Here is a 27,885-nt window from a genome sequence, read left to right on the forward strand (position 1 = left end):
TCTCTGAACAAACAGCTAACCTCAGGAAATGCATTGCCATTTTGAATGTCTACACAGAAGCTCTGGGAATGGGAACAATTGTCAATGTTTCATTTAAGAAGTGAAAACACCTGCACTTTCAGAACACCAAATGTGGTTGCAGACTCACGCAGGTCAGTCTGGAGACTTGTGTGACACCTGCCAAAAATTCTTATATCCAACCATGTAAGTGGGTGATATGTAAAAATGTAAGGTATGTAAGTCCCTCTGCATGAGGTCATTATTTGCTTATTTATTTATGGTTTTCCCCTTTATGCAGCCCTGTTTCTGGAATCGCCGATTGGATCCATTATGCTGCAGTGTATTCATGCAGGAGTGCTGGTGGGTAGTGAATCCAATCATGCGACGCACCCATTACATTACCGTAATTAAACAGACGCTCTTATCAGGAGTGACTTCCGGCACAAAAAAACAGAAGTGTATCCATTCAAGCTGAACGAGCAACAGTGTCATGACCAGGCTAACAACACTCCCAGACTGGTGAGTGTGAATAATGTTATTCAGGGAAGCAAAGCGTACTACCATACATCAAAGTTACTAGATCACGGAACACAAAACACATCATGATACTCACATACCTCACACACATATTGGGACTGTTTTCACACGGCAAGTCACCCACTGCACCACAGTGAGATAAGTGTCAGTTGGATAACGATTTGCTCCACCCTGCGGGTATCGGATGAGTCACAAGGTGACTGAGAGGGGCAAAATGAGCATCCCTTCATGACATACCCACCCCCACCCCTGGCAGTTCCAACACTGTGGGCTATCAGACATTGTCACTGATGACATGACTGGTATTGAACCCATGCCAGAGAGCTCAGTGTATGCTCAGAGAAAACCACTGAGCTATTTTGGAGGCCCTTTGTATGAGGCCAGTATGTAATTATTATGTAACATATGGCCTGGCAGTGTATCATAGTGGTAAGGAGCAGGGCTTGGTAACGAACGTTTGGTGGTTCAATTCCACTGTGGGACACTGCTGTTGAACCTTTGAGCAAGGTACTTAACCCAGAATTGCCTCAGTAAATATCCGGCTATATAAATGTTGTGACGTGTAAACATTGAAACCTATGTAAGTTACTCAGGATAAGAGCGTCTGCTATATGACAATAATGTCATGCAATGTAAGTTGCTCTGTGTTTGATTATTAATGGCAATAATGAGTACCAGATCGCAACCAGGCAATTAGCATTATCCATATAGGCACCTACGTTCATTGTTGCTGAGGGTGCGGAGAGTAGGTTCTCTGGAAAGAAGGGAATCACATTGCAGGCAAATATCCAGGTCCCTTCTGGACTTGGCCTTGTTCATAGACACAGCCATTAGGTAATCCATGCGAGCTGAAAACACCAGTTAAAATTCTCAAGTCACTCTGTATCTTTTACTGTGCCCTCTCTGTAATAATATCATACAGGGACAGGTTAAGATCCTTTTTAAAAACAACCTTTGGTATTGGAGAGACACAGTTTCCACGCCACCTCCCTGATTTCCATTGGCAATGGATGGTTGAAAAGAATGTTGAGCTTGCTCTTCATGTCTGGCCACTTATGCAAAAGACTGATCTGTGGGAAATAATGATAAAAAATTACTTTTTTCTGAAGAGGAAACAGATGCTCTGAGCTAAAATGTGGGGGCAGATCATATTTCATAGTCTTGTTTGTACCTTACTGTTGCTCCTGCAGTTTGAGGTTTTCTTTCAAAACTACAAGCTACAGTAATGGAGCACAAAATGCAGTCATTGATGGGTGACAGCGTGCTGCAGCGATAAGGGAAAGGGCTGGTAAACCAAAAGGTTGCAGGTTCAGTTCCCTGCTGGGGCACTGCTGCTGTGCCCTTGGGCAAGGTACTTAATCTAGAACTTCGTCAGCAAGTGTCCAGCCAGATAAATGGGTACCATATAAAACTGTTACCTATGTAAGTCAATTTGGATAAGTGCATCTGCTAAATGACAATAACTTATTGTAATGTTAGACTGACAGAAGATGACGTGCACAGTCTACTCTGTACATAGTAAACAGTATTCATCTCCGTAATACATAGACTTTTCCCTTAACAGTCCCTCTCCCATTTCATTTCTGGTTTGTCTAAGAAATGCTTGCAACCACATGAGATAAGCACTATCTCTAAGCAAGTACTTGATTTTCCATATGACTGAAAGATATTTTAGGAAAATTACAATTCATAGGTTGTCAATATATTTTTATATTCGGGGAACCCTAACCCTAACCAGGCGGGAATTTCCTTCTGTGTTGTTATTTTCATTAAAATCCCAACATGCCATTCCATCTCGGACATGACTCTGGAAAAGGCGTGTCTTCGGTGAGACTGCATGTCTCTCGTTCATTTCTTTGGCCACATGAGCACTCAAGACATCCTCCAGGACAGAACTGATGTGGGCAACAACTTCCATGTAGGAGCTTCCTGGAAGAGAGACCAACACATTCCCTGAGGCCTTTGGCAGCTGGGAAACATTTACATACACACCACATTCTCCACTCATTGTTGGTATTTGGTGAGCCTGGCCTCACAGCAAAAAAATGAAAGGTCTAGTGTGCAGGAACTAGTCTGGAAACTGCTTTCTTGACCAACACATTCACACCTTCTAAAATGCTAAAATTATGTCAGTATGAGAGAAAACTTAAATTTTCCAGTAGTTGAGTCAAACAACTCTGTAACTGCAAACATTCACACTTAGTGAGGCAGTGTCTCTGTCATTGAGGATGTCTGGCAAGGGTCAGACACCTGCTGTGTCATCTGCTGATGGTGACCACAAGCACACAGCTTGTCACACTGAGACAAGGCCAATGTACAACTGACAGTTCCAAACACATGATTGAATAAAGGGGGGGATGCATTAAAACATTCACTTATAACCTCTCAAAAAGAAAAATACACTTACAATAGTTCATTAATAACTGTAAGGGATGCTGTACATAGCCTTTATAACTAACTAAAGGAGCATTACATCTAACTAGAGCTGGTTATTGTGATTTTGTGACTTTGAAATTAGGAAAGGGCAAAACATAACTTGGTCTTGTAGACTAGTACAGCCTAAAATGACAGGGAAATATAAAACTAGCAAGCCATTTCGCTACTGTCTGTTAAAATTAACTAGCTAACTGGTTAACTGTATTTGCTTATAGGGTAATTCCCCCACCCAACAGCTACAGCAGAGACGCAGTCTTTCTTCCTCATAGCTACATAAAACTACATAAATCTTTGGTTTTTGCTAACAAGATACAGCAGTAAAAACGTACGTGTCAGTCCTGTGTGATACCTGTAAAACACATGTATAAATAGATGGAACTTTCCAGCAGCTAAACATGCATTTAGCCTGCTAACCAGCTGTTTAGTTTAGCTGGCTGGCGGGCTATTTCTAGTGTCTGACAACGCACAGGGCTGTTGGTAGCTAAAATGGCACAGTATCGGTAAACAGCATGATTCGTCTATCTGTCAGTGTCTATGTTTGTCAGTGGCTTCACCCAAAACTGTTTACCTTTTGCATGATATTAGCTACTGAAGAATTGTGAATGTCTTGGTTGTTAACAGTTACACTGAAGCACCATTGATCTCTCACTTTCAAAAGCACCCTTCTTCTAAAGAGTGAAAATAATATCCTTCCAGTTAAAGACAAAAAAAAAAAAAAACAGAAGCAAAGTTTAAAATAACCCAGCCCTACTTTGCTGTCCTAAAACCATTCGGTCACCATGCACTGGTTCTTACCCCTGTGACCGGCTTTAGCTGCTCTCTCCACGAGCAGGGCCTTCTCCGCCTCCGATAGATCAGAAAACACTTTTATGTAGTTCTCTGCAAGCTGCTGCTTCATCACTTCAAACAGCTCTGCAGTAAAGCTCTTCCACACCTGATCAAACGGGAGGCAGAGAATTAACAACAGCAACAGCAAAACACTAAACCATTGCATTTTAGGGCAATTAATCCCAGGTGGCAATAAGGATTAAAAAATGTAAAAATGTAAAAAAAAAAAAAGCAGATGCTCTTACCCAGAGCGATGTACAGGCTGTTTACATTTAATGCTACATTTCTGACATCCAGCAAATGGTCGTGTCATGCAAGTGCAATAAAATAAACCCGATTACCATTGTACTATTCTGACACAATACCAACGCATTCCCAAAAGCAAAGTTTCCATACACAATGGGTGGGATTAGATAGACATAGCTAATTAAGGTAATTAACGATTACAATATGGGTTAGTGATGTCGCAGGGCCTTCCCAGTGTCAGCAATATGGTATTACTACTAATGGCATACCACTGTTTAAGAACTACATTCAATATAAAACAATACAGAATACATCTAGATTTTTATTTTACTTTATTATCAAGTGAATGTAATTTATTGTTCAGTGGTAACAGTATTTTTTTAATACTGGTCACATTAACTGTGTTATTTATCTGAGACATACGCAAAAACTCTGTAGTTTAGCGCAGAGCATATTCAAACCACATATAAGATGCAAACTGAACATGCACGTGGCAAAGAATCAGCGTGGTTTTTATTAAAAGGAAGCAATGTAGGCCGAAATGCTTCCACTTTACCTGGGGGGGAGTTGAAGAAAACTATTTGCTAGCATGACCTGTGCCCCTCCTCTAGAACAATGGCAGAGTATAAATGAAATGAAGAAATTCTTTTGCTTTCTTATAGCTAAACGAACTTCAGCAGTAACAAATACCATATTCTGTAAAATTGTAGATAAAGTGCACGTGTTTAACCTCTGTCCATCATCAAATCACAAAATTTTCCTGCACACTAATCAGTGTGAAAACGCCTTTGTGGCAAGAAAAAAAAGCCGCATTCTTCATATAGGTCTCTGTGCAAGTGTAGGCTACTTCCCAGGTCAACACAGATTATTTCTTTTCAAAATCAACTTTATAATACAAATTAAACTTGAATTTATAAGAAGTCCCACTAAACATAAATTTGTACGCAATAAAGAGTTTCCAGTTGTGTATCACATAAAAAAGAAAACCAGCTAAGAAAGATAATAAAGATGCTGCGAGGAAAAGCATCTGTATAAAAACATGCGAATAAGAAATCAACCGCAGTTCTGACGAGACAAATTTAGAAGGTGAGAAAACAAAACCAAAGACTGCAAAAGAAATCAGGTTTATCCTCATCTACAACGACTAAACGCAGTGTTAGCGAGAGTCCCTATTTGATTAATGTCATTTTAGTGCGGATTAAATCAACGGAATGAGCTCAATTAAACAGGATACTAGAGTATGTTGTCTGTACTTTTCTTATGCGTACCTTCGAATTTGCGATTGTTTCTCTCGCTTTTGTTAACCAGTGCGGAGTTGCAAAAGTAGCGTCCATTGCTGAATCTGCTTTGTGAGACAAACACAGTAACTAAGAACGCTGTTGCTAACGTCTCGGAGAAGTTTGGGTGGCAGGTATGCCATTAGCCAAGTGATGAGCTGTACCTCGTATTTATATACCTTTTTAGAAATTTTACCTTTTCTTAACTTTTTACCCTTTTAGCATTTTAGGCGTTAAATATTTTTCTCATCGACAAGATTTGTTTCGTTTAACCGTTCTCACTTCTCTCATTAAGCTCTCACTGTAAAGTGACTGAACCCCTAGTACATTAACTCTAGCCGCCCTAAATATGTCCGCTTGAGGTATGTGCAAATGCCCTTTATTGGTTTTGATCATGGAGAATGGATTCAAGCGCTCCGCCTCGTCAACCACGGCAAACGCAAGTAGGGTGCGAACCTGCGTGCGAACGGAAGAGAGAATGAGCTGGTGGTGATGAGCGCCTCGGCTGTCCCGTTTCCTGGCGTGCCTCACGAAAGCAGAACACGAAAGTGCTTTTTTAAAAAAGTCAGAAGATGATTAATGGATTTATATTCCTCACTGGTATGTATTACGTTTATTTTTTTGAAATCATTGATTAAAATCTCGTCCCATTTCATTAATTAAGTTTTATTGCGATGGCGTCAACGTCGTGATGAATGTATATCTTTTGATTTTGTATTTGTCATGAGATGTGTAAAATTGTTATATCAGCGAAATATTTCAGTCCATGCCTTTTACGCCGTATTCCATATAGGCCTGCATTTGTATGCCCTAATGTCGTAAGCAACAAGCTACCCAAACATTAAAATAATGCGATCATTTAAAAAATTGGTTTTGAGGAAGCACTGATATTCAAAATCCCTGTAGGCTACTGGGTTTGAACCTTAAATTGTGAAATAAAGAAGAAAAGTTTTCTAGATCCTTTTGTTGGTGGGTTTCCTGTCATGAGTATAAGTAATTTCAATGGCAAGTATATCGATTGTGTCAACTTCTCAGATAAATGTACTCTGTGTAATACACAAGCATTGGTTAAGTTTATGGGAAGCTGGATGTGTGTCATGTGTAACATGTATTTGAATGCAAACGGGAACACACACCAATGCGACTGCTAAGATCAAACATATCTGCCAAAATGCATTTCAAAAACCGAGTTAGAAATCGGCGCGCGACATGACAGAAATCGCACCAAGTTGGCTGGTTGCGCCCAAGGAAAAAGGTGTCTTGGAGTTGGGTGTGATGTAGAAGGCCGCACTCACTATAACAGAATAGGCCAGATTTTTTGTAAACGTCTGCGAAAATCGCCCGTTGGTGTGAATGGGAATAGGTATCACTCCTGGGATCCGCCGTAAAATCATAAGATGCTCTTATCGAATCTCTGTTATAAATGAACTGTGGTTTAGGAGTCCTGGGGAGAAGGCAGAAATAAATGCAGGCCTAATTGTGGTTATCATAAATGTCACACAGAATTTCCCCAGCTCTGAGGTAAATCTTATCATTCAGAAATGACAAAGACGTCTCATGAAATATCTTCTTAGTCCACCAAAATAATTCAGAGCATGTTAATATTACTGACACCAGTCACTGATGGCAGGAACTAAGATAAAGGACAAACAGATATGCCAGGGTTGGCATTTTAGTTTTAATTCTGAACTATAGATTCAGTTTGGGGAATTGCAATGCACCATGCCAGGAAATCCAAAAATGAAAATCTGTGCATATGACATATTTTTGGCCTGACATGGACCTCACATTTGATTGGATACTTTTTAAATTTACTGGACTAATGTGGTATGTGATTTATGAATTTCAGCAATATGTGTAGCAGCTGGTTTCAACATTTTCACCAAACCGGAGAAGCATTTTGAAAAGAAAAATGAAAACCTATTTGGACAAACTATCATTCAGTCCAAGCATGGGTGAGTATCTTGAGAAACCTGTACTATCTTCCCTGTAATCTGCTGTACGTGTATGGTCATGGCTATATGAGAATTCACCATGCTACATACACACAGGCAGGTAACTCTTAAGAAGAGTTAACAGAAGTCTTTGGGAAATATTGTTGCAAATTAGTGCACAGCCATCTGACCAAACTTTTTTTTTCTCTGAGTTTATAGGATCTTGGCTCCCTCCCCTCAGTCAGCAACACAAAATTTGTATCATTGTACAAAAGAAAGATGCACTAAAGTGAACATCGAAGGTACAGTACATCCACTAGAAGTGAATCAACATTAAAAACTGTTATGGTGTGGCACATGAAGAGGCATTTGGACCTTTGTATTCAATTGGGTAATAAATTACAATGAATCCTAATTAATCCTGTGTTCAGTGCCTTGTGACAATTCAATTATAGTAATGATGTGCTATAACAAATAATATTTGATTGCTTTAATGATTGCTCTGTCTCTTGCAGCCAATGTCATTAAAGGCCTCAAACCTGTTGTGTCAGCAGCTAAAAGTTTGGATGGACAAAAGCACATGGTACGTTGCATATTTTTTAAAAGTGTTTGTATCCAGCAGAATAGAGAGGTGTGGCAGTAATGTGATGTTTTTCCTCCAGCATTCTATCTCAGGTTGAAAAAAAAAAAACAGTTGTCTGAAACTTAGTAACTGAGCATCTATGGTAAATGTCAGCACAATTTCAAAGCGTGCTGTCTGTGGGTCCCACCTTCTAGTCAGTTCCGCTTGTGAATCGAATAACTTAAGTCTGCAAGAGAGAATACAAGCAAACATCATGAGGAGTTGAACATCATGAATATCGTGAACAGATGTCAAAGCCCTTCTAAATATGTTGTCTAAGCAAGAGCAAGGCTGTTTTTGTGTATGCGCTTTGTGTTTCTGGGTCACAATGTGCTCTTGCACCATACCAGATAAGAACTGTAGAAGAACCACAAGGCGACATCTGTCTAGCCCAGCAGTTCCTGTGCAAACCCTCAATTCACCTGCCTCTTTGGAAACAGACGCTACAACTTCTCCTTCTGACCCTGTTGGAAACAGCAGTCTGACTTTTTGCCTTTTCTCACTGCCTATCGTGATATTACTGGCACTGAAGATTTTGTTTGAAGCTGACCAAACATGCATTACATTACATTATTGGCATTTAGCAGACACTCTTATCCAGAGCGACTTACATAAGTTACAGTTTTTTAGAAATTACCCTTTTACATAGCAGGATATTTACTAAGGTAACTCTGGGTTAAGTACCTTGCCCAAGGGTACAATAACAGTACTCCAGCGGGAAGCGAACCTGCAACCTTTCGGTTATGAGCCCTGCTCCGTACCACTATGCTACGCTGCCGCCCCAAGCAAGCTGTGCTTCAGCATTTACAGTGTGCTCAAGATGGCATGAAGTAATGTTCCGCAGACCTGACCCGGGACTGTCGCAACCCTTCAGATTTTATAGGCCTTGCCAAATGGTACAACACAGAATCATTTTGAGCACACGGTCACTAGTGTGAGTTTAGCAACGTCATTGAGCCATTACACAATTATGGGGTTCAAACAGAACGAGTACCAACGGTTTTCCCTTGCATTCTATGACAGGGGAGACTCACCACGGGTGCGCTACACTGCACGACTGCCTCTAACAGGAAATGTCTTTATGTGAGAGAGAAGCCACAGCCTTAACATCATAGTCTTTATTTTCGTCGGCCTCATTTCCTCTGCTATACATACGTCCGTTCTTGCTTGCCTTTCTCTTATTAAGTCAAGCATGCGTGTAGTTTGACATATAGCTGTCTGTGTTTGCATTAATCAAATGGAAAAATCTTAAAAAAAACAAAGCAAACACACTTTTCTGTCTGACCCAGAGGTATGATTATTTAATATAACATGCCATATTAAATAAAATTCAGTGCTGCACATCATCCCTCTCAGTAATTCACTGCTTTGATAGTGTAATGACTGGCTATTGTAACAACACTCTTTCGTAAAAGGTACCAGCAGATGGGGGAAAAAAAAAAATTGTGAGTGTGTAATGGTATCATTTGCTCTACTAGGTATGTCAACAGGTCCGGAAACGTAAAGCCATTAACGAGGATCTAAATGGACTCTGTACCGTTCTCCGTGAACTGCAGAGGGAAAGTGACATCGACCCTGCATCACTAGGTATGCAAAAACTTTGCAGCCTGTCAGTAATTGTACTGGGGAGGTTTGAGAAGATACAGTTAGAAGATAGACATGTAGTCATTAAAAATACCAGTTTAATGAAAAGTGATACTAGCTGGCAGCTCCATAACCATTCAGTTAATTCCATGCAAGGAGGGGTTGTGATTTTAGGAGGCAGGATTGCAGACGCAAGTGGAGTTTGTTGTGTTGGTTGGCCAATAGGGGGCACTAATCTCTCTGTACTAAGCGGAAAAAAAACTACAGAAGGAATGAGGCATTGTGCTGTAGGATACGTGATCATACAGGTGATTATGCAATCTTTGTTGTAACTAAAGAACACATGCCACCTTTTGTGGAGGAGAACTGCTGTTCCTATGCCAAATTCTCAATCCATTTCATTTACATTTATTCATTTCGGCAGATGCTTTTTATCCAAAGTGACTTACAGAGGATACAGTTCTTTTACAATGTTATCCATTTATACAGCTGGATATTTACTGAGGCAATTGTGGGTTGGGTACCTTGCCCAAGGGTACAGCAGCAGCATCGCAGCAGGGATCGAACCAGCAACCTTTCAGTTACAAGTCCTGCTCCTTAACCTCTATGCTACACTGCCGCCCGTTTAATCTGGTTACATATTTCTCCAGAACCCATACAAATCCCTGTCTCTCCCCATCTCAGCTGATGTTCTAGCGCAGTATACATAGTTGTTGGGCGCTGCACATGTTTAAGTCAATGGTTAAGTTAGCACTCTTATTTTGCCTAAATCTTTTGAACTTGGTAGCTGATATGACTCAACCTTTTACATTTTAGTTGTTGAACAAATGAAAAAGAACGTTACAAGCAACAGCAACCATAACAACAACAACAACAACAACGGCAGTAAAGACAGTCCTAAAGAGGAGCCCATTACACCTGACTCAGGTAAACCTGTTCCTGTGTCACATGTTACCAGTGCTGCTCTTCTCACCAGTTTTGTGGCACCCCTCTCGCAGACTGAAGACAGATTGTGTGTAGTAGATGCTGAGACAGGCTCTTGATGCATTTTGTGTGTCCTGGTCTAAAAACTGTTTGTGTCGGTAGATAATTTTTTTCCCCAGCACATCCCTTTTGTGTGTGTAGAAAATTGTGTCCAAACTGTGTGTTTTGTAGATGCTGGGACAGAGATTGCCTTTGTTCTGGATGGCTCTGGGAGTATTGAGCCTGAAGACTTTGAGAGAGCAAAAAGTTTTATGTCTAACATGATGAAAAATGTTTGGAAAACCTGTTTCAATGTAAGTACAATACCTAGGATTACAGAGGCATTATTATACATGTAAAAAATTCTGATTTAACATGACCCATCTGTTTCCTGCCTCTTTTGCCTGAATTTTGTTAATTCTGAAATTTCAGTATTATACACAAAAAATTGAAACAATGAATCAAATCCATACAATTACTTTCTCAATCTGGCCTATTAATATGTGCAGACTGGTTTTACAATTCATCAGCTCACAATCATTGTGTCCCTAAGTCTTCAAATGTTGTCAGTTGTAAAACAATTCTCAGCTGACCCTCTTGATCAATCGAAAAAGTGTTATTTGCATATTCTGCAGACTTTTATAAAATACCTAGGTCGAATACCTAACACCGTCTGTAACCTATTAATACTACAACATTTTTGCTGAACTAATTGAGGTGAAGTACACGGAAACAAGCCCATGACCTTCAGGTTCATGATACTGCATGATAGAATGGCTACAGCATGACATGGATGCAAACTAAAGTGGCATTACACTTATGGACAGAACGTTGACACTGGACTTAAATGCAAATATAATAATCATAATGGATAATAACAAGAATTGTTAACTACTAAGTATAATCACCATCTTGTTCTCTTTTTCACCAGTGTGACTTTGCAATCGTACAGTATGGGGAAGATATAAGAACAGAACTTTCCCTAATGGAAAACGACGATGCAGCAAAGGTCCTTGAAAAGGTGAAAAACATACAGCAGATTGGCTCTTTCACAAAAACAGCTTCAGCCATCAACCATGTGCTGTAAGTACAATATCACAAGCATCTCTCTCTCTCTCTCTCTCTCTCTCTCTCTCACATACACACACACACACATACACACACACACACACACACACACACCTAACATTATGCACATCTTTTTTTATGATGCTGTCAAATGCTGTAAAACATCTGCTGAAAAGATTTTTCTGTTACAGTGAGCATGTTTTTGTTCCTGAGTACGGTTCAAAAGAGATCTCTAAGAAGATAATCATAGTGATGACCGACGGACGCATACTGTTTGACCCAATGGACCTCACAGATGTTTTGAACTTTCCAAAAATGAAAGACATTCTCCGCTTTGCTGTAGGGGTAGGAAATTCTTGTTAGAAGTTAAATAACTTTACACTCACATTTTCATTTTAATGTACTTTCTTTAATGTAACTGAAGAAATTGTGGAAAATGATATGACCATGTGATTATTTGTAGGAGAGAACAATACAATGTAAAAGTAAAATATAGATGTAAAATATAAAAATATTGTGCAAATATATATAAACATAATATATATATATATATATAATATTTACTCAGTGGTCTGAATTTCAGATTGGGGATGTTATAAGTGACATCAGAGGAGTAACAGAACTGAAGGAAATCGCCTCTGACCCAGATGACGAGCACTTATTTTTGGTCAATAGCTATACTGCTTTGGACAGCATACTATTGCAGATGACGAAGCGCCTAACTGGAATTGAAGGTAATACAGCTGCTTTGCACCTTGCATCGGCTTTTCCTCAATCACAAAGTCACACCTCCTCACTTCACCTCACAGCTCCTCACTAAAACGCACATTCACTCACCTCCTCTGGTGTGTGGATGTGAATGTATGTGAATGTCAACTGTCTACTGGGGAACTGTTGCTGTATCACTGCCTTAGTAAATATCCAGCTGTGAAAAATAGATAACATGTAAAAAGTGTAACCTGTGTAAGTCACTCTGGATAAGAGTGTCTGCTACACGACTGTGATGTAATGTAATGTAACCGTAACAACACAAAGGTCTCTGCCCTCACAATTACATTGGTAATGTCTAAGCATATCAGGAGAGACAGGACAGAATGGTAAATATTCAAACTTGGACTGTTTTGTACATTTTGTCCTCCTCTTTAGCCCCCTCACCCCCCCCCCCAATCTTACTTTTCCTACTCATTACATCATTAACCCTTGACATTTTTTCTCCACATTTGTCCCTCCCTGTTTGCATTGCATGAAATCCACCATATTGAGCCACTGTCAACATCTGTTCATTGCATTCAACTGGATAAATAGGCATTCAACACCTGTAGACCAGTAGGTGAGACAACCAATAAGGATGAGCAAAGACGAGATGTTACAAAATTTGGTGGGCACATTCGATGACCTGTAGACCTGTAGGAAGGATAGACAGCTAACTAATGATAACAAAAATAATGTTAATATTAATATATCACTATCATCTCGCTGGACAAGTGGGCAGCAAATATTAAGTTCTGAGTAAACCTTCCTTTCATTTCCTATTCGGAAACAGCAGTGGGTCTTAATTAAGATTAGCTAGGTAATAGATTTTTGATGTCATCAATTTAAGTGACATCCTTATTTTTGCTATTTTTTTATAATCCAGTTGCTAATAAATTAGAATCTGATGGCTTGATGGTTGCTGATAAAATAATGACAGCAAGTTTTCCTGGCTTGATATGCTTCCTCTACAGGTATCCACACAGAATATTCCAAAGTATAATAATACAACATAAATAGTGTCTATTCACCGCACAGAGGATGAGAATGTCAGAAATTATATACACATTTAATGTTGTTCTAATACTTTGATCACTTCCTACATATTATTGTACTAATTAAACTACTATACATGCTTCATTAAGGCTATAGGTATCCATACTTGGTGTACAGTGTGACCAGTGTAACAGTGTTAGTATGGTGTTAAATGTCAAGACAGTGAATCCCTAATGTGCTCTTTTAGGTTTTGTTATTATCATGTTATTAATGTGTTTCAGATCAGTCTCTTCTTCAACAGAGAGGACAGAGCATTGAAAACTACAACAAAAATAACAACAACAATAACAAAGATGACAATGCAGATGAGGATGATGAAGGTATGGAACTATGTCGCTGTGGTAAAAGCTTAAACTTTCAAACAAATGCGCCTTATATTACAAATGTAAATGGAAGTATGCAATATTCTGCTCCTAGACAGAGACAGTAGACAGGGGTGGGCCTTTTGTACAGGGTGAGGGAATCGTGACAACAGCTGTTTTATTATGGTTTTATAAATGCATTACAAGTGCATGAATATACTGTGTTTGTCAGATGTGAATTGACTCCATCCTAGAATATCAAAGAAATTAACAGATATAATTCATTGCGGTACCTAAAATTATTTTACTTCATTTATATTTTACAGTAGTGTGTACTGTCATATTGCAGACTTTCAAAGTTTCAGGTTAATTAATAAATAATAATTAATAATTATCAATGTATTATTATGCTCAGCATCAATGAGGCTGAAGTCTTAGCTTTACCTTAAATGAGCTTTGTATAAAAAGGCTAATAATAATTTCTGGCTGACCTAACATTTCCATGGAAATGTTTCAAATGACCAGGACAGATACACTAGTATTTTGACCAACCGCATGAACATATTTGTTCAGATAAAAGGGTTATGTCTCTTCTGACTTAAGTGGACTTTGGGAATTACAGGACAGACCAACTGAACTTTCTAATTGTATGGATTATGTCTACCGTACTAAAAGAAAATAATTAGACTAAAACCAGTAACACTTTTCATTAAGGTTACATTAATTATAATCATAACTAATGTATGAGTTATCATTCACAACTTTACCAATGACTAACTTATGTATGATGACAGCTTATTAAACAATAATTGATGATACTTCATGACGACATCATCTTTGTGCACCTATAATGAAGTAGCAACCATTCATACCTTTATGTGTAATGAAAGCCATTGGTGTGAATTTGACAAATTAATGTTCCATAACTACTTCTGTATTGTATGTATTATAATGGAGTAAAGCATCAACCTAGTTTTGGAACTTTTGGCATCACCTGCACAGTATTCATCTTTATGCACAAGTCCACATTAGCATCATCTTGCACTCTAAATGTATCAATTAGTCCTTTATTCATGATGACTAATAAATTAGTTCATGTTAATTCATGTAACCTTGATGTAAAGTGCTGCCATAATGTCTTTTCATACATTGTGTATTCATTCAAAGGATCATTGTATTTTTGTTTGGAAAAACATAACACTTTACCATAAGATGTGACGAATTGCCAGTACACTAATTAATATTATCATCCCCACGATTTAGCGCTTGGCCTTGGTGCATTTTGTGTGTCCTGATTCAAAAACTACTTGCCATGGTGGAATGTTTTTTTTTTTTTTTTTACCAGTTCATCCCTTTCTTTATTGAAGACAAAATGTGTGTTTTTTGTAGATGCTGGGACAGAGATTGCCTTCGTTCTGGATGGCTCTGGCAGTATTGATGCTAAAGACTTTGAGCGAGCAAAACAGTTTATGTCTACTGTGATGAGAAATGTCTGGAATGCGTGTTTAAGTGTAAGTAATTTTCAAAGTTAACAAAGAAATTACCGTGAGCATAAATGAAAGTGAGGTAAGGTCCCGATTCCTCTTCATCATTAAAGATTATGAAATGAGTCTGCAAAGTAGCGGGTACTTTAGGGTGATATATCAGTAATTCTTGCTGATATCTCAGTGTGATAACTATATTGTTCTGTTTTTACCAGTGTGATTTTGCGATCGTACAGTATGGGGAAGATATAAGAACAGAACTTTCCCTAAAGGAAAATGATAATGCACCAAAAGCGCTTGAAAAGGTGAAAAACATACAGCAGATTGGCTCTTTCACAAAAACAGCTTCAGCCATCAACCATGTGCTGTAAGTACAATATCACAAGCATCTCTCTCTCTCTCTCTCTCACATACACACACACACACACACACATACACACACACACACGCACCTACACACAAGCATAAAACAGCTTGAGAATGTCACAAAAACAGCGTCGGCCATAAACCATGTGCTGTAAGTACCATATTTGGAGGTTCACACACAAACAGACACACATATGCAGCATATATAAATGTACAATATAAAAATGTTATGAACATCAAATGAGATTTAGTTAGTAAATTAGTCATATACTGGAAACATTTTTTCTGTTACAGTGAGCATGTTTTTGTTGCTGAGAATGGGTCAAAAGAGAACTCCAAGAAGCTAGTAATAGTGATAACTGATGGACGAATACTTTTTGACCCACTGAACCTCACAGATGTTTTGAATTTGCCAAAAATGAAGAATATTCTTCGTTTTGCTATTGGGGTGAGTTATTTCTGAAACATACTGTATGTATATAATTGGTAATGAATGTTAATTTTAGTTTTTGTTGTTTAAAGTCAATTAAGCAAAATATTAATATGGACAGCTATAATCTACAGCTTCAGTTATCTGCTTGTAAACTACTATACTTGATGTATAATTTTTTGTCATTGCAAGTTCACTGACAATAAATCCATCAAATAAGTAATTCTCAAATGAACAGGTCATCTGCATCCAGGGTCTCAAGCTGAAAAGTTTGTTCTGGAACATGGGAAACCAGCATCCTTGTTGCAGATTAGATTGAACAGACCAAAATGTTTCAATTTCAAAACAATTTTATATGGGCGTAGTTACATGAATAGTAAGGCCCACAGGTGGAATATGAAGAGGGGAGAGCTTGAGTGCGGGCTTCCTCAACAGGCAGTGACACTTTTTTGGAACATAAGCCAACAACCTTCTCATCTGTGTTCACATTTCAATGGCCCTGATCAAAACAAAAACCCTTACTACCTCAGTTGCGGCATGGATCACATCAAGTAGTCAACCAGTTATTATTTGTGCAGCTATCCCATTAATAATCCATTAAGTCCACTAGCAAAGCAAAATAATCAGCTGATGCTAGCTGAAATCATTTAATTAATTAGTTAAAGAAATTAATTAATTCAAGAAATTGACACAAAATGGGAAATTAAGGGATAAGTAATGCACTCATTCAAAAAAAAAATCAGATGTTCATACAGTGGTCTGAATTTCAGGTTGGAGATGTTTTAAATGACACCAAAGGAATAGCTGAACTGGAGGAAATTGCCTCTGACCCAGATGACAAGCACTTATTTATGGTCAATAACTATGCAGCTTTGGATAGCATATTGTCATTGATGGAAAGGACCATAACTGGAATTGAAGGTAATGTTTCTAAAAAATGACACCTCGCTTTTTTGTTTTGTTTTTGATATATTTATTTTCATACATTTGACTGTACATACAGATGTACAGATACTGTCGATTTATCATTAAGTGGTAATTTACACCAGAATCCAATTTCTATATAAATAAGAATAAACTTTATGCATTTCACCTGCAGGTATCCAGCAGGGGGCAGCATTCATCTTTGAACTTGCCGAAGCTGGGTTCAGCATTGATTTTGCACATGATGTGAGTTGCAGTGGTTGAAAAAAATTAAAACAACTGACTGATTTTTGCAGTGATTATGTCACAGATCAATTCAAGACCAAAATTAAAACCTTTCTGTTATCAAGGTTGAGACGAATCGAGAAGTGGGATAGAAGTATATCTGATGTGTGGGTGCGTATATAGACAACACTGTGCCAAGATTAGAGGAAAACCAAGACTTAGACCAAGAATAAAACCAGGATAGAGATCAAAACAGAGCCTGGGAATTCAAAGAACTCACAGCTCAGACCAAGGCTGAGAGAAGATCCAGGGGCAGAATTTGAGTGCTGAAATGATGCCAGATGAATGTGATCCTGCTGCAGACTCTTCAGCAGAGAGAGGTCAATAATTTTCATGCTTTTTTCCTTCTGCAGGGAACTCTTCTTTTTGGTGCAGTCGGGGCATACGACTGGAGCGGAGGGTTGATCCTGAAACACCCTGGAGATGGGGGCATAACATTTCTCAATGACTCTTCCGCAGAGCCAAGATTTTCCTACTTAGGTAAAGACACTATAACTGCAAACCAACATGCTGAATGTTGAATTACATCAGTCCAGTATCGGTTCTCTGGGAGCTCAGCTACATCCTGCTGAGTGTTGGCTGTGTCTATATTGTTCAATAACTCAGTGTTTATGGGATAAGCAGGTTTCCACCAAGCTAGTTTGCTAATTAGCTGGTTAGCTGGGTAGCAAACCAGCTAAACAGCTGTATAACTAGACATTTAATTGTCTGAGTCACAGGGTGACATATTTTGTGCTATATTGTGTTATATTTCAGCATTCATATTCATGTCTGTGCATGGTCCAACCCCACATGATAGCTTAGTATATGATCTGAACTCTTGAGGTAATATAAAGTGATTAAGAGACTGTGCGGTTAAACAGCCAATAGACTCTCTAATTCACTAGTCTCTGTACATCTGCCTAATGGCCATTAGAAGGGTAAGTAGCCATTCAAAGTGGCATCGTCATATAGGGAGAACAAAATTAAGCCCCTATTACAGCTTGTTACTTGAAGGGAGGCCATGCTCTGAAGTGGCAGAACCTGTGAAATTATACCACCTAAAAAAACACTAATGAGGAAGCAGTGCAAACAAATCCAAAATAGGGAGGTCCAAAAGGTTGGTCCAATACCACAGTTCAGGTTCCCCTCCCAACAATGTCATTCACATTACATGCATTTAGCAGATGCTCTTATCCAGAGTGACCTCCACCACAAAAGGATATAAATGTATCCATTTGAGTTAACTGAGCAACAGTGTCAGGCCACAACAGATTCACAAACCTACCAATTGCTATAGGGGCTGTCTGCTTCACACTGCTAGTCCAGCGAAACATGTACACAGCAGGGACAGGTTTTCCCTCGTATCTAGGGCTGATGACCCCAAACGCTTGTCAGGTGTGCCCAATAGGGAAGGCACAGTGTGAGCTGGGAAAGAGGTGCTCTGAAAAGCATTTTTTTTTGTTACAAATTTTGATCAAAATATCAAGACAGCAGTGTCGACCCGGGAACCCAGTATTGTGTATCGGGCCAAATCACAAGCTGTGTGTAATCGTCACACCCCTAGTGTATTGCAGCTGTAGCTGCCGTCTATGAGAGGCAGTGCTGCGGCTGCATTTGAACATGTGCTCTATTTGTCCCTCGCAGGCTACAGTGTGGTATCTGTCAAGGGATCTCAGGGGAGCCTGTTTGTGTCTGGGGCTCCTCGGTATAACCTCACTGGCGCCATCCTTGTCTTCAACAGCAGCTCACACAAGCTGATACAGAGGCTACCTGGAGACCAGGTGGGTGTTGTGCGCCCTGTATAGCAAGTCCATCTAGCAGAGGCTCAAAATCCTAGCCATTACATTACAACTTACAGGTTTTTTTTTTTTTACAATGTTATCCATTTATACAGCTGGATACTGAGGCAATTCTAGGTTAGGTACCTTGCCCAAGGGTACAGCAGTAGTGCTGCTGTGGGGAATCGAACCAGCAACCTTTTGGTTACAAATCCTGCTCCTTAACCACAATGCTACACTGCCAAGCTTGCCTTGCACCCTGAAAAACTGCCACGAAACTCTATAGGCTCATACGGAACCAATACTTTATCAGCTGCAGTAATAGAATATTAGAAAGTCATAGTAAGGTTCTTTTTTACTGTAGCTCAAAGCATGCATTGCATAATGAAAACGTATTGAAGGTTAAGCTGTTGTGCCATATTTAAGTCATATCACAATATAATGATACAATTGTGCTAATCTGACTTCTTTGTTGAAAAATTTTGCTAATATTGCCCAGGTAGGGTAACCTTAAACATATCTGACAGTGGGTATCCAGTGTCACATGTTCCCAATCAGTGGTGAGCTTTTGTGTCTTTGTGACCTAGGTGGGCTCTTACTTTGGATCAGAACTATGTGCGCTGGACACTGACATGGATGAAGACACAGACCACCTGTTGGTCGGAGCGCCATTTTTCCATCGGAGGGGAGAGGAGGGCAGAGTGTATGTGTACAAGCTGGACAAGGTGAGCTCAAACTCTCACTACTCAGACTCACTCAGGACTATATCTATGTGGTTGTGGAGACCTCATGTTGAGGGACCACCCGTATCTTACCCATTACATTACATTATTGTCATTATTGTGACAGTTGCACAGAATTACTTACCATTCCATGTGGAACTCTCTGTAACTGATTGCACTTTAACTGTAATCTCAGGGACAGTTCCGCAAGGAGAAGTTTGAGTTGTGGGGCGTGGAGGAGCACACCTTTGCCAGGTTTGGATCCGCCATTGCAAGTATCGGAGACATCGATGGGGACAGGTTCAGTGACGTGGCAGTGGGGGCTCCGCTGGAAGGAGAGGAGAGAGCTGTTTCTTCCGGATGTGTCTACATCTATAACGGATACGAGGGGGGTATCAGGCCTCGCTTTTCACAGGTGAGCGAAAAGAAAACGTACTCCAAAACGGGTCTGTCCGTTTTCAGTGTGAATGCCACTTCTCTTTATTCAGATGAGCTACTTCACTCTGCCGCAGCTGAATGCAGAACACTCCAAAACATTACATTATTGTCATTTAGCAGATGTGCTTATCCAGAGCAAGTTACATGGGCTAAAGTTTTTTTCATGAAATCCATTTATACAGCTGGATATTTACGGAGGTATTATGGGTTAAGTACCTTGTCCAAGGATACACCAGCAGTGCCCAGGTGGGGAATCGAACCAGCAACTTTTCAGTTATGAGCCCTGCTCCTTAGTGCTGTGCTACACTGCTGCCCACATGATCCAAGACTCTTGATGGTGGTTTGTTCTGTTTATGGGATGGAGGCAAAGGCTCTCATTGACCTTGTTTTTCCATTGTTTCAGGCCATTACCCTGTGTCACAGCGTAACAAGGCAACAAAAAAACTGTTTTATAATTTTTATTTTGAACCTGGTGATCTTTGCATCCTCTTTTAAAAAGAGAAAACACGCACAGTTGAATGTACTGTTTGAATTTCATAGCTTGTCAGCTGGCAGGCTCTGCTTTAAAATTTCGAAACTGCACACTCTGGACAGTGCTCCTAAAGTATCCATACTGTCTTTGGTTTTCCTAGAGGATTTCAGCCGCAGACTTGAAGCTGAAGCTTCGTTACTTCGGCCGAGCAGTCAGCAGGATGCTTGATCCGGGGGACAACAGAAAACAGACAACAGAGTTCATCAGTGTGGGGAGTGAGGGGGGCATCACTGTTCTGCGGTGAGTACAGATTCACACACACATGCTGACGCTTTATGCGGCACCTTTTTTAAAAACCGTGTGCGTTGCCACCAATGATCAGGATGTTGGTGGAAGTAGTGTGGAGCGGTGGTGGGGCAGGGCTCGTAACTGAAAGGCTGCTGTTTAGATTCTCCACTGGGGCACTACTGTTGTACCCTTGGGCAAGGTACTTAACCCACAATTGCCTCAGTAAAATATCCAGCTGTATCAATGAGTATAATTGTAACTGATGTAAGTTGCTCCAGATAAGAGCGTCTGCTAAATGACAATAATGTAATGTAAGTAATTGGCTTCATTCCACATTGGTTAGTGTTGGGTAGGTTGGCCAGAGTCTCCTTGTGTCACTACTCTCAGCTACCCTGTGTACTTGTCCACCAATTGGCACACACTTCACTGTGGTTCAGTGTGGGATTTGTAACGCAAAACTCAGCCGTTTGCTTACATACGAGTGAGGGTCTTGCTTCAGCACTCCTGCACACATACAGAGGCTATCACAGTGAGGTGAGCCTAATGTTTAATTGACAATTTCCACAAGACTGCGTATAAAGGGATAGAAACATACAAAATGTATACAGTTCCACATTATTTGCTGTTTGTTACTTCATTAAATGGCATGACGGTTACATGATTTACAGCCATAAGGATGATCTAGTTTTGCAGAGATCAGTGCTTATGATATCAAATTTCTTCCAGAACTCTTCCTGTCATTGTCTTCAAACCAAAAATGAATCTGGACCCTAAAGTCCTTCCCCAGTTTCATAACCTTGGAGGAAACACATTTAACAAGCCAATCAACTTAAAAATCTGCTTCGAAGCAATGAGAGGTCACATTGATAGTAAGTGCAGCCGATCTTCAGTTTTAGCCAGGAAATATTTAATATTCAGATTTTATTTCTGATTTGCCCCCATTTAACTTTGTCCAATTTGTTTCAGGTGGTCAACTTCCTATTTCATATGAAGTGAATCTAGATGTTTCTCAAATGACAAAGCGCCTGTCCTTTGGTAACAGTGAGTCAAAGAAAGATACCTTTAACTTCTCTCCAGATCGGGACTGCCTTAGCCTCATCAGCTTGAAATTTATGGTACGTAATAGAATGAGAACATATCATATCAAATAAGAAAATATAAAATATGCTGTGTGGGGCACAGTATGCTTTTACATTTACATTTACATTTATTTATTTAGCATGTATGTTGAATTGTATATCTTGAATTATTTCCCCCAAATGAAGGCACATGTCTGTGGGGGTGTCTTGAATGGGGTATGCAGTCTGATCAGATCATAAATAATTACTGAAATACTAGTGGCATTTCCTCTTAAAATGACTTGGTGATGGTGATTTAATGCAGGGATGACTTTGTTTAACCTGAGACATTTTACCATTATAAGGCAACTTTCTTTATGGCCACATAGTGGTTTTGGTTGAATTTAGTGACATATCTGCTTGTTTTAATGCACCATGTCAAATTCTAACACTGTTTAACGTGCTGTCAAATTTTCAGTACTGGAGTGCATGAAACACTTTATTTGACAACAACCTGAAAATGGAGCCACAAACTTTTTTTAGCAATTGGCAACGCCTTTTCCCTATCACTTTGAGTTGGCCTCTTTTTTGGATTGATTTTTTTTTTTTGAACCCCAAAACATACACAGAACCTCCAACTGCAGTTATTGTATAAGCAGCACATTTCAATGTTGAGTGCCATTCTCTCTTAATTGTGTGTTTCAGGGTTGCTATGACTGCTTCTCCCCCATTGAAATCAGACTGAAGTTCACCCTCCCTCATGACCCGTCTGCTGGTGCCCCTGTCAGAGTGCTAGATCAGTTTAGCCCGACAGAACACACCGTTATGGTATGCATTGCATCAGAGTCCACTTCAGCCAATCGCACCAAACACTCTGCCCTTTCAAAAGAACAATATTATGGTTGAAATGTGTTTATAGCTATCACTGCCATATTGGGAATATTTCATCCTTGATTAAATACATATTTATCGTGCTATTTCACATTTCACCATTCAAAACAAAATCCTTTCTATAGGAAATGGTTTGTATTCAATGAACACAACAGAAAAGTGACAGCATTTTAGGAGAATGTATTGCAAGGACTGATTTGTAAGGCAGTAATCTCATTAAACATCAGTCATTTTTGTCATATTTCCTGCATTTTGGATTTTGAGTCAAAACAGAAACATGCCTTTCACGTCATTTCTTTCTGAAAATGTAATGTGACATGCTTAATTGCTGATGGATGATCATTTGAATGTAAGGTTATTTGATATGTCTCAAAATGATTCAGTTAGTTCTTATACATCTATTAAGCTAAAGTGAGGAAAATGGGTGGATAGACTCATATTTATCATATTTTTTAAGTTCTGCGTAATAATAATACAGTATTTTGGATATGTACCATCCTCTTTTTTCCACTCGTTTCAGCTTCCATTTCAGAGGGATTGTGACTCGTGTATTGCAGACATATCCTTGTCTGATTCAGGGCTGAGGTAGGATTTTATTAGTAGTATTACTGGTCATAAAAATCCCATTTCTATGCTTTCTTAAAACTAATACATAACTGTTGTAATCTTTTTTATACTTGCTAATAATAAAGTGTTATATTCAAAGTAGAGAAGAGGTGAATTCTGGTACATATGTTTGTCATTGTGTTATTTATCTTCGCAGCAAGGACATGATTGTAGTCGGGCGCACTGAGGATTTGAATATAACTTTCAATCTAACGAACAAAGGGGATATCTCCTACATGACAACGCTGCTGTTGACATATCCCAGCATCCTCAATTTTAACGTGGTCTCAAAGGTAAATCCTAGCCTCAAACATGCACACACGGGGATTTGAAACGTAATACATTTTTTTGACCAATGTAGCTCAAGTGACTCAGACACATTCAGACCTTCAGCTATTGTAATGCTTGCACATCATTGATGTTTAGTGTATTATTAATTAATTAATTAATTATTAATATATTATTAAAACAAATCAAAATTAAGTTCAAAGTGCCTAACAGCTCTCACCTATGTTATGTGCTGGGTACAGAAAGCTGAGAATATAGCCTGTAAGAATGAAGGGGGAGACATGGACTCAAGGATAAAGTGTAACATCTCTCATCCGGTCCTGAGGAAACACGCACAGGTAAATAACTGACAAGCTAATGTACCCAACAAAGTTTATTGCCCACGTCATTTCTTACTTTGCATCAGTGCCTTTTGCTTTGATCTTCAACATTAGGCTGCTGTTTTTATTTCTTTCACTGTGTAGACAATTTTCTCCATCTCCTGGAGTCTTTCAACCAAGAAACCTGAGACGAGAACTCCTTCAATGCGAGCAGTGCTGACATGGTGAGAGACTTCATTCTATACACCTCCACATGCCTCAATTGCCAATACTGCCTGTGACTGAGCCTGTAATGTGTGTCATAATGTCGCGACTCAGGTAAGGACTCAGTCTCAGACCACGGGGGCTTCGGGTTCCAGACGGGATTTATTCAAAACGCTAGGCAAGATCGCAAACAGTAACAGGCAGGGTCGAAACCAGAAAGGCAGAATATCGGGCGATCAGGGCAGAGCGGCAGGCAGGTCGAAACACAGGAACATCACACTGACGAAAAACAGCGGGGACGAAACAGGCGAAAATGCACACTGCTACGAACTAGCAAAAGGACAGGAACACTCAGGGAAAATATAGGGCAGGGCTGATGAAGGAATGGGAAGCAGGTGTGCAGGCAATCAGGCGGGCGGAGACCGGGCGGGGAGCGGGGCAGGGCCAGAACACAAGGAAAACAAAAGCACACGGACAGGGAAAAACAAAAACACCACAGCTAAGGGGCGGAGCACTGACACACAATAAGCATAAGCTGTTAAAAACAAGCCCTGCAAAGGTATTTACTGGATAGCTGTTTTCATGATGGTTTCAAATGCCAAAAATAGTTGGCTGAGTGTTTTTTTTCTGTCTTAGTGAAAATAATGGCACTCAAGTCTTGGACAATCGGACCTATTCTTTCGCAGTAAAAAGTGCCCTAAATGTCCAGATTTTGGGGTGAGTTTATTTCAATATATAAGAGTTTGATTTGCATTTTTTAAGGTGCAAAATCTTATGTGCACTCATTTTACATGGCCTCAACATAACATGGTATTGTTGGTCTTGTCTGAATACAGAAAGGCTATCCCTCCATTACTGTCTGTTATAAGTGGAGAAGAAAATGTGGAGAAAGACCTTCAGTTTGAATTTGAGGTATGCTGGCGGCTCTGAAAGTTGATGTCATTTTTATTCACTTTCTCAATCTTCCTAATTAACAGATTATTTCTGGTTGCACTGAAGACCTTATAAGATCTTTAAGGTTATTCATCTGGTTGGAATTTTTATTTTGAAGGCCCTGTGCTTTCATTTTTGGTGATATTCATATAGTATAGTAGTATAGTCCTCAGCAGTGTTATCCACATAGTGTTACTTGTATGTTTTCATCAGTAAATAAAAGTTTGAAATATGGAATTTGGTCAGTGGTAGTTGAAGTTTTGCATGTTATCACAGGGTCCTCAGAAAACAGAGTACAAACAAGAGACAGTCTGTGTTTTAGAAGATGGGGGTCCAAAACTGTATTGCTGAAAAGAGGAGCAAACTAAAATCCACTTTGCTGTGTATATGCCCTCTTTTTATCCAACGTATAGCAGAAAGCACATATGAACATTAATACCTGATTTTATTCATTTTCAGGTACATGGTGAGAACAAATACAATGCCACAATTACGGTGACAATAAACATTACAGTGAAAGGACGTTCAAAGCTCAACATTAATAAAGTATCTTCCAGACAGGTACTGAAGCTTAATTCTTTAGAATTCATTACGATAACTTTCTCTCCTGTGCTGAGAGTTCTGCCCATGAATTTCCCTTCTTTTATGTTTGGCTGCTTTCTTTTCTTTTCAGGGAAGGAATGAATGCTCTAAACAAAAGACTGATGTAAGTACCAGGTTACTTAACAAAAATTGTGAGTTCAGTTACATCTGCAGAAAATTATACAATACATCTCAGGGAATGGAGGCAAGTGTGAAACATTCTAACGGTCGCTCACCGATTGCGTTCTCAGAACTCATATTTCTGTCACGTGAATGCGTTATCTGACACTGTCCACGTTGAAGCCAAAGTCGTGATAAAAGATTCTGAGGTAAGACCGCCAAATGCCGTTTCTTGTCTTTTGAATATTCTTTCTTACACAAATTTCTTTCTTTCTAATTGCTATGCTAATTGTTAAAACTGTGATAGAATAGCCTGATTTAGTTTTTTTTCTTACACAGACGCTAATGGGATAAGAGCACAGACCATATATCGAGTATCTTAGTTTAGTTTACATAATTAGACACGTCTTTTATCATTATATCATTGTAAAGTGTTAAATCCATAGCTCTTTTTCCAATTTCAAGAGCATGGCACAGGCTAATGTTGCAGCCTTGTGTGAAAGTTTACATTGTACAACATCTACATTTTGTAGACCCCCCTCTTGTCACTTCTTATGTGGGATACCTTAAAGCAAGGCAAAGAGGAGCTTTAGGAAAATGAGTTAATTAGAATCATGTTTTATTTTTAAAATGAAAAATTTTTAAAATATTTTTTTTACATATGTCGTAACTATATATTTAAAAAACGGCATATATGAGAGCAAAGCAAAAGTCCTGTCATGGATTCCTTGTTTCGCTGCTTCACAATTTGCCACTCCGCTGTTAATTAGTCTATGACTCTCTAGCAACATGGTGAATTCTTACCTCAGCAGTTTGCTTTGCTGTTTTTAATAGCTGCAGTGTATGTTCCTCAGATATGCGGTCCAGCTAGCAGGAACACAGCTTTGTGCCAGCATGTCCAAGGCTAATAATTATATAATTCATTCTTACAAAACTACCCTGACTGAAATGCTATCAGGGATGGTCAGATTGTTTAGTGAAACTCTTTTCTGTACATCACCTTTACAATGTTCACCTCAGTGTTTAAATTGAAATATATCAGTGGTAATCCATTATGTGTGTATAAATGAATGATTACACTTTGATTATTTGTTGAAACTTGTATGTATTTATGAAACAGAATGTATTTATGAATGTATTGATGTATTTATTTTTCTCTCTTGTGGCAGGTGGCTGCTGAGAAGATACTGGCTTCTGCTACTCTCTCCTATGATCAGGATCAATTCGAGGCAATGGGGAAAAAAGACCATCATGACGAGGTACACAGTTTCCAAATACGTATCAAGCCCTTTCAAAATGCACTTACTACTTTCTTGTTAGCTTACTTGATTTGCATGTTACTAAGGATCTTATCTGAAATAGATTCCACCAACTGTTGTGATTAATCCAGAGCAATTTACATAGATTACACTTATGTTACCTATGTATACAGCTGGATAGTTACTGAGGTAATTGTGGGTTAAGTATCGTGTGTAAGGGTACAACAGGAGTACCCCAGCAGGGAATTGAACCAGCACTCTTTTGGTTATTAGCCCTGCTCCTTACCACTGTGCTACACTGCTGCCCAATGTGTAATGTTTTCCTGGTCAGTTAGCCATCCTCCATTTTACCCTCTTACCATTCTTACCACTTTTATATTCTCAGGTGGAGGTGCATTTTGTTAGGCAAGAAGTCGTCAAATCAACTGCAACCATAATAGGAGGCTCCATAGGTGGCTTCCTGCTCCTGGCCATTATCATCGCCATCCTAGTTAAGGTAACCCTTTATGAGCTGCACTGCTTACCTGGATTCCCCCCCTATGCAACCTTTAAGTTGTATGGATTATAAACTCACTCACATGTCTTCTGCCGTCCCTTGTCTTCCAGTGTGGATTTTTCAAGAGCCGTTATTCAGAGATACATGCAGAGAATTGATGTGTCAGGCCTTTTGCCTCCAGCTGAACCACATCTGAGGAAAAATCTACGATACCAAACTAGTTATTATTCTATGTTATTGCTATTATTACTATTAATATTAGTATTTTTGGATTGCTGAAGATCTGCATTTTCATTTGGTTTTGTGTCTGCTGTGCATGTCACTGTCATGTCAAACTATGAAAGTTTATAATGCAA

The 27,885-nt window shown here is 39.2% G+C and overlaps 1 protein-coding gene across 1 annotated transcript; it reads left to right on the top strand.

Annotated features, from left to right (window-relative positions):
• The first annotated feature begins 5,817 nt into the window (after nt 1-5,817).
• itgae.2 (integrin, alpha E, tandem duplicate 2) lies at nt 5,818-27,687 on the top strand. The gene is made up of 36 exons (XM_036537778.1): nt 5,818-5,924; nt 7,174-7,279; nt 7,478-7,560; nt 7,774-7,841; nt 9,359-9,467; nt 10,281-10,391; nt 10,620-10,741; nt 11,359-11,510; nt 11,687-11,840; nt 12,079-12,229; nt 13,523-13,621; nt 14,993-15,114; nt 15,303-15,454; nt 15,748-15,901; nt 16,654-16,804; nt 16,983-17,053; nt 17,446-17,572; nt 18,719-18,855; nt 19,440-19,577; nt 19,771-19,989; nt 20,645-20,784; nt 21,499-21,641; nt 21,739-21,887; nt 22,536-22,658; nt 23,242-23,306; nt 23,485-23,620; nt 23,858-23,953; nt 24,080-24,159; nt 24,776-24,856; nt 24,976-25,051; nt 25,532-25,633; nt 25,746-25,778; nt 25,906-25,983; nt 26,944-27,033; nt 27,419-27,529; nt 27,640-27,687. The coding sequence occupies exons 1-36, from the start codon at nt 5,897-5,899 to the stop codon at nt 27,685-27,687; spliced, it is 4,005 nt and encodes a 1,334-aa protein (XP_036393671.1). The 5' UTR covers nt 5,818-5,896.
• The last annotated feature ends 198 nt before the right edge of the window (nt 27,688-27,885 follow it).

This window comes from Megalops cyprinoides, chromosome 9, assembly GCF_013368585.1.
Source record: "Megalops cyprinoides isolate fMegCyp1 chromosome 9, fMegCyp1.pri, whole genome shotgun sequence".
NCBI lineage: Eukaryota > Metazoa > Chordata > Actinopteri > Elopiformes > Megalopidae > Megalops > Megalops cyprinoides.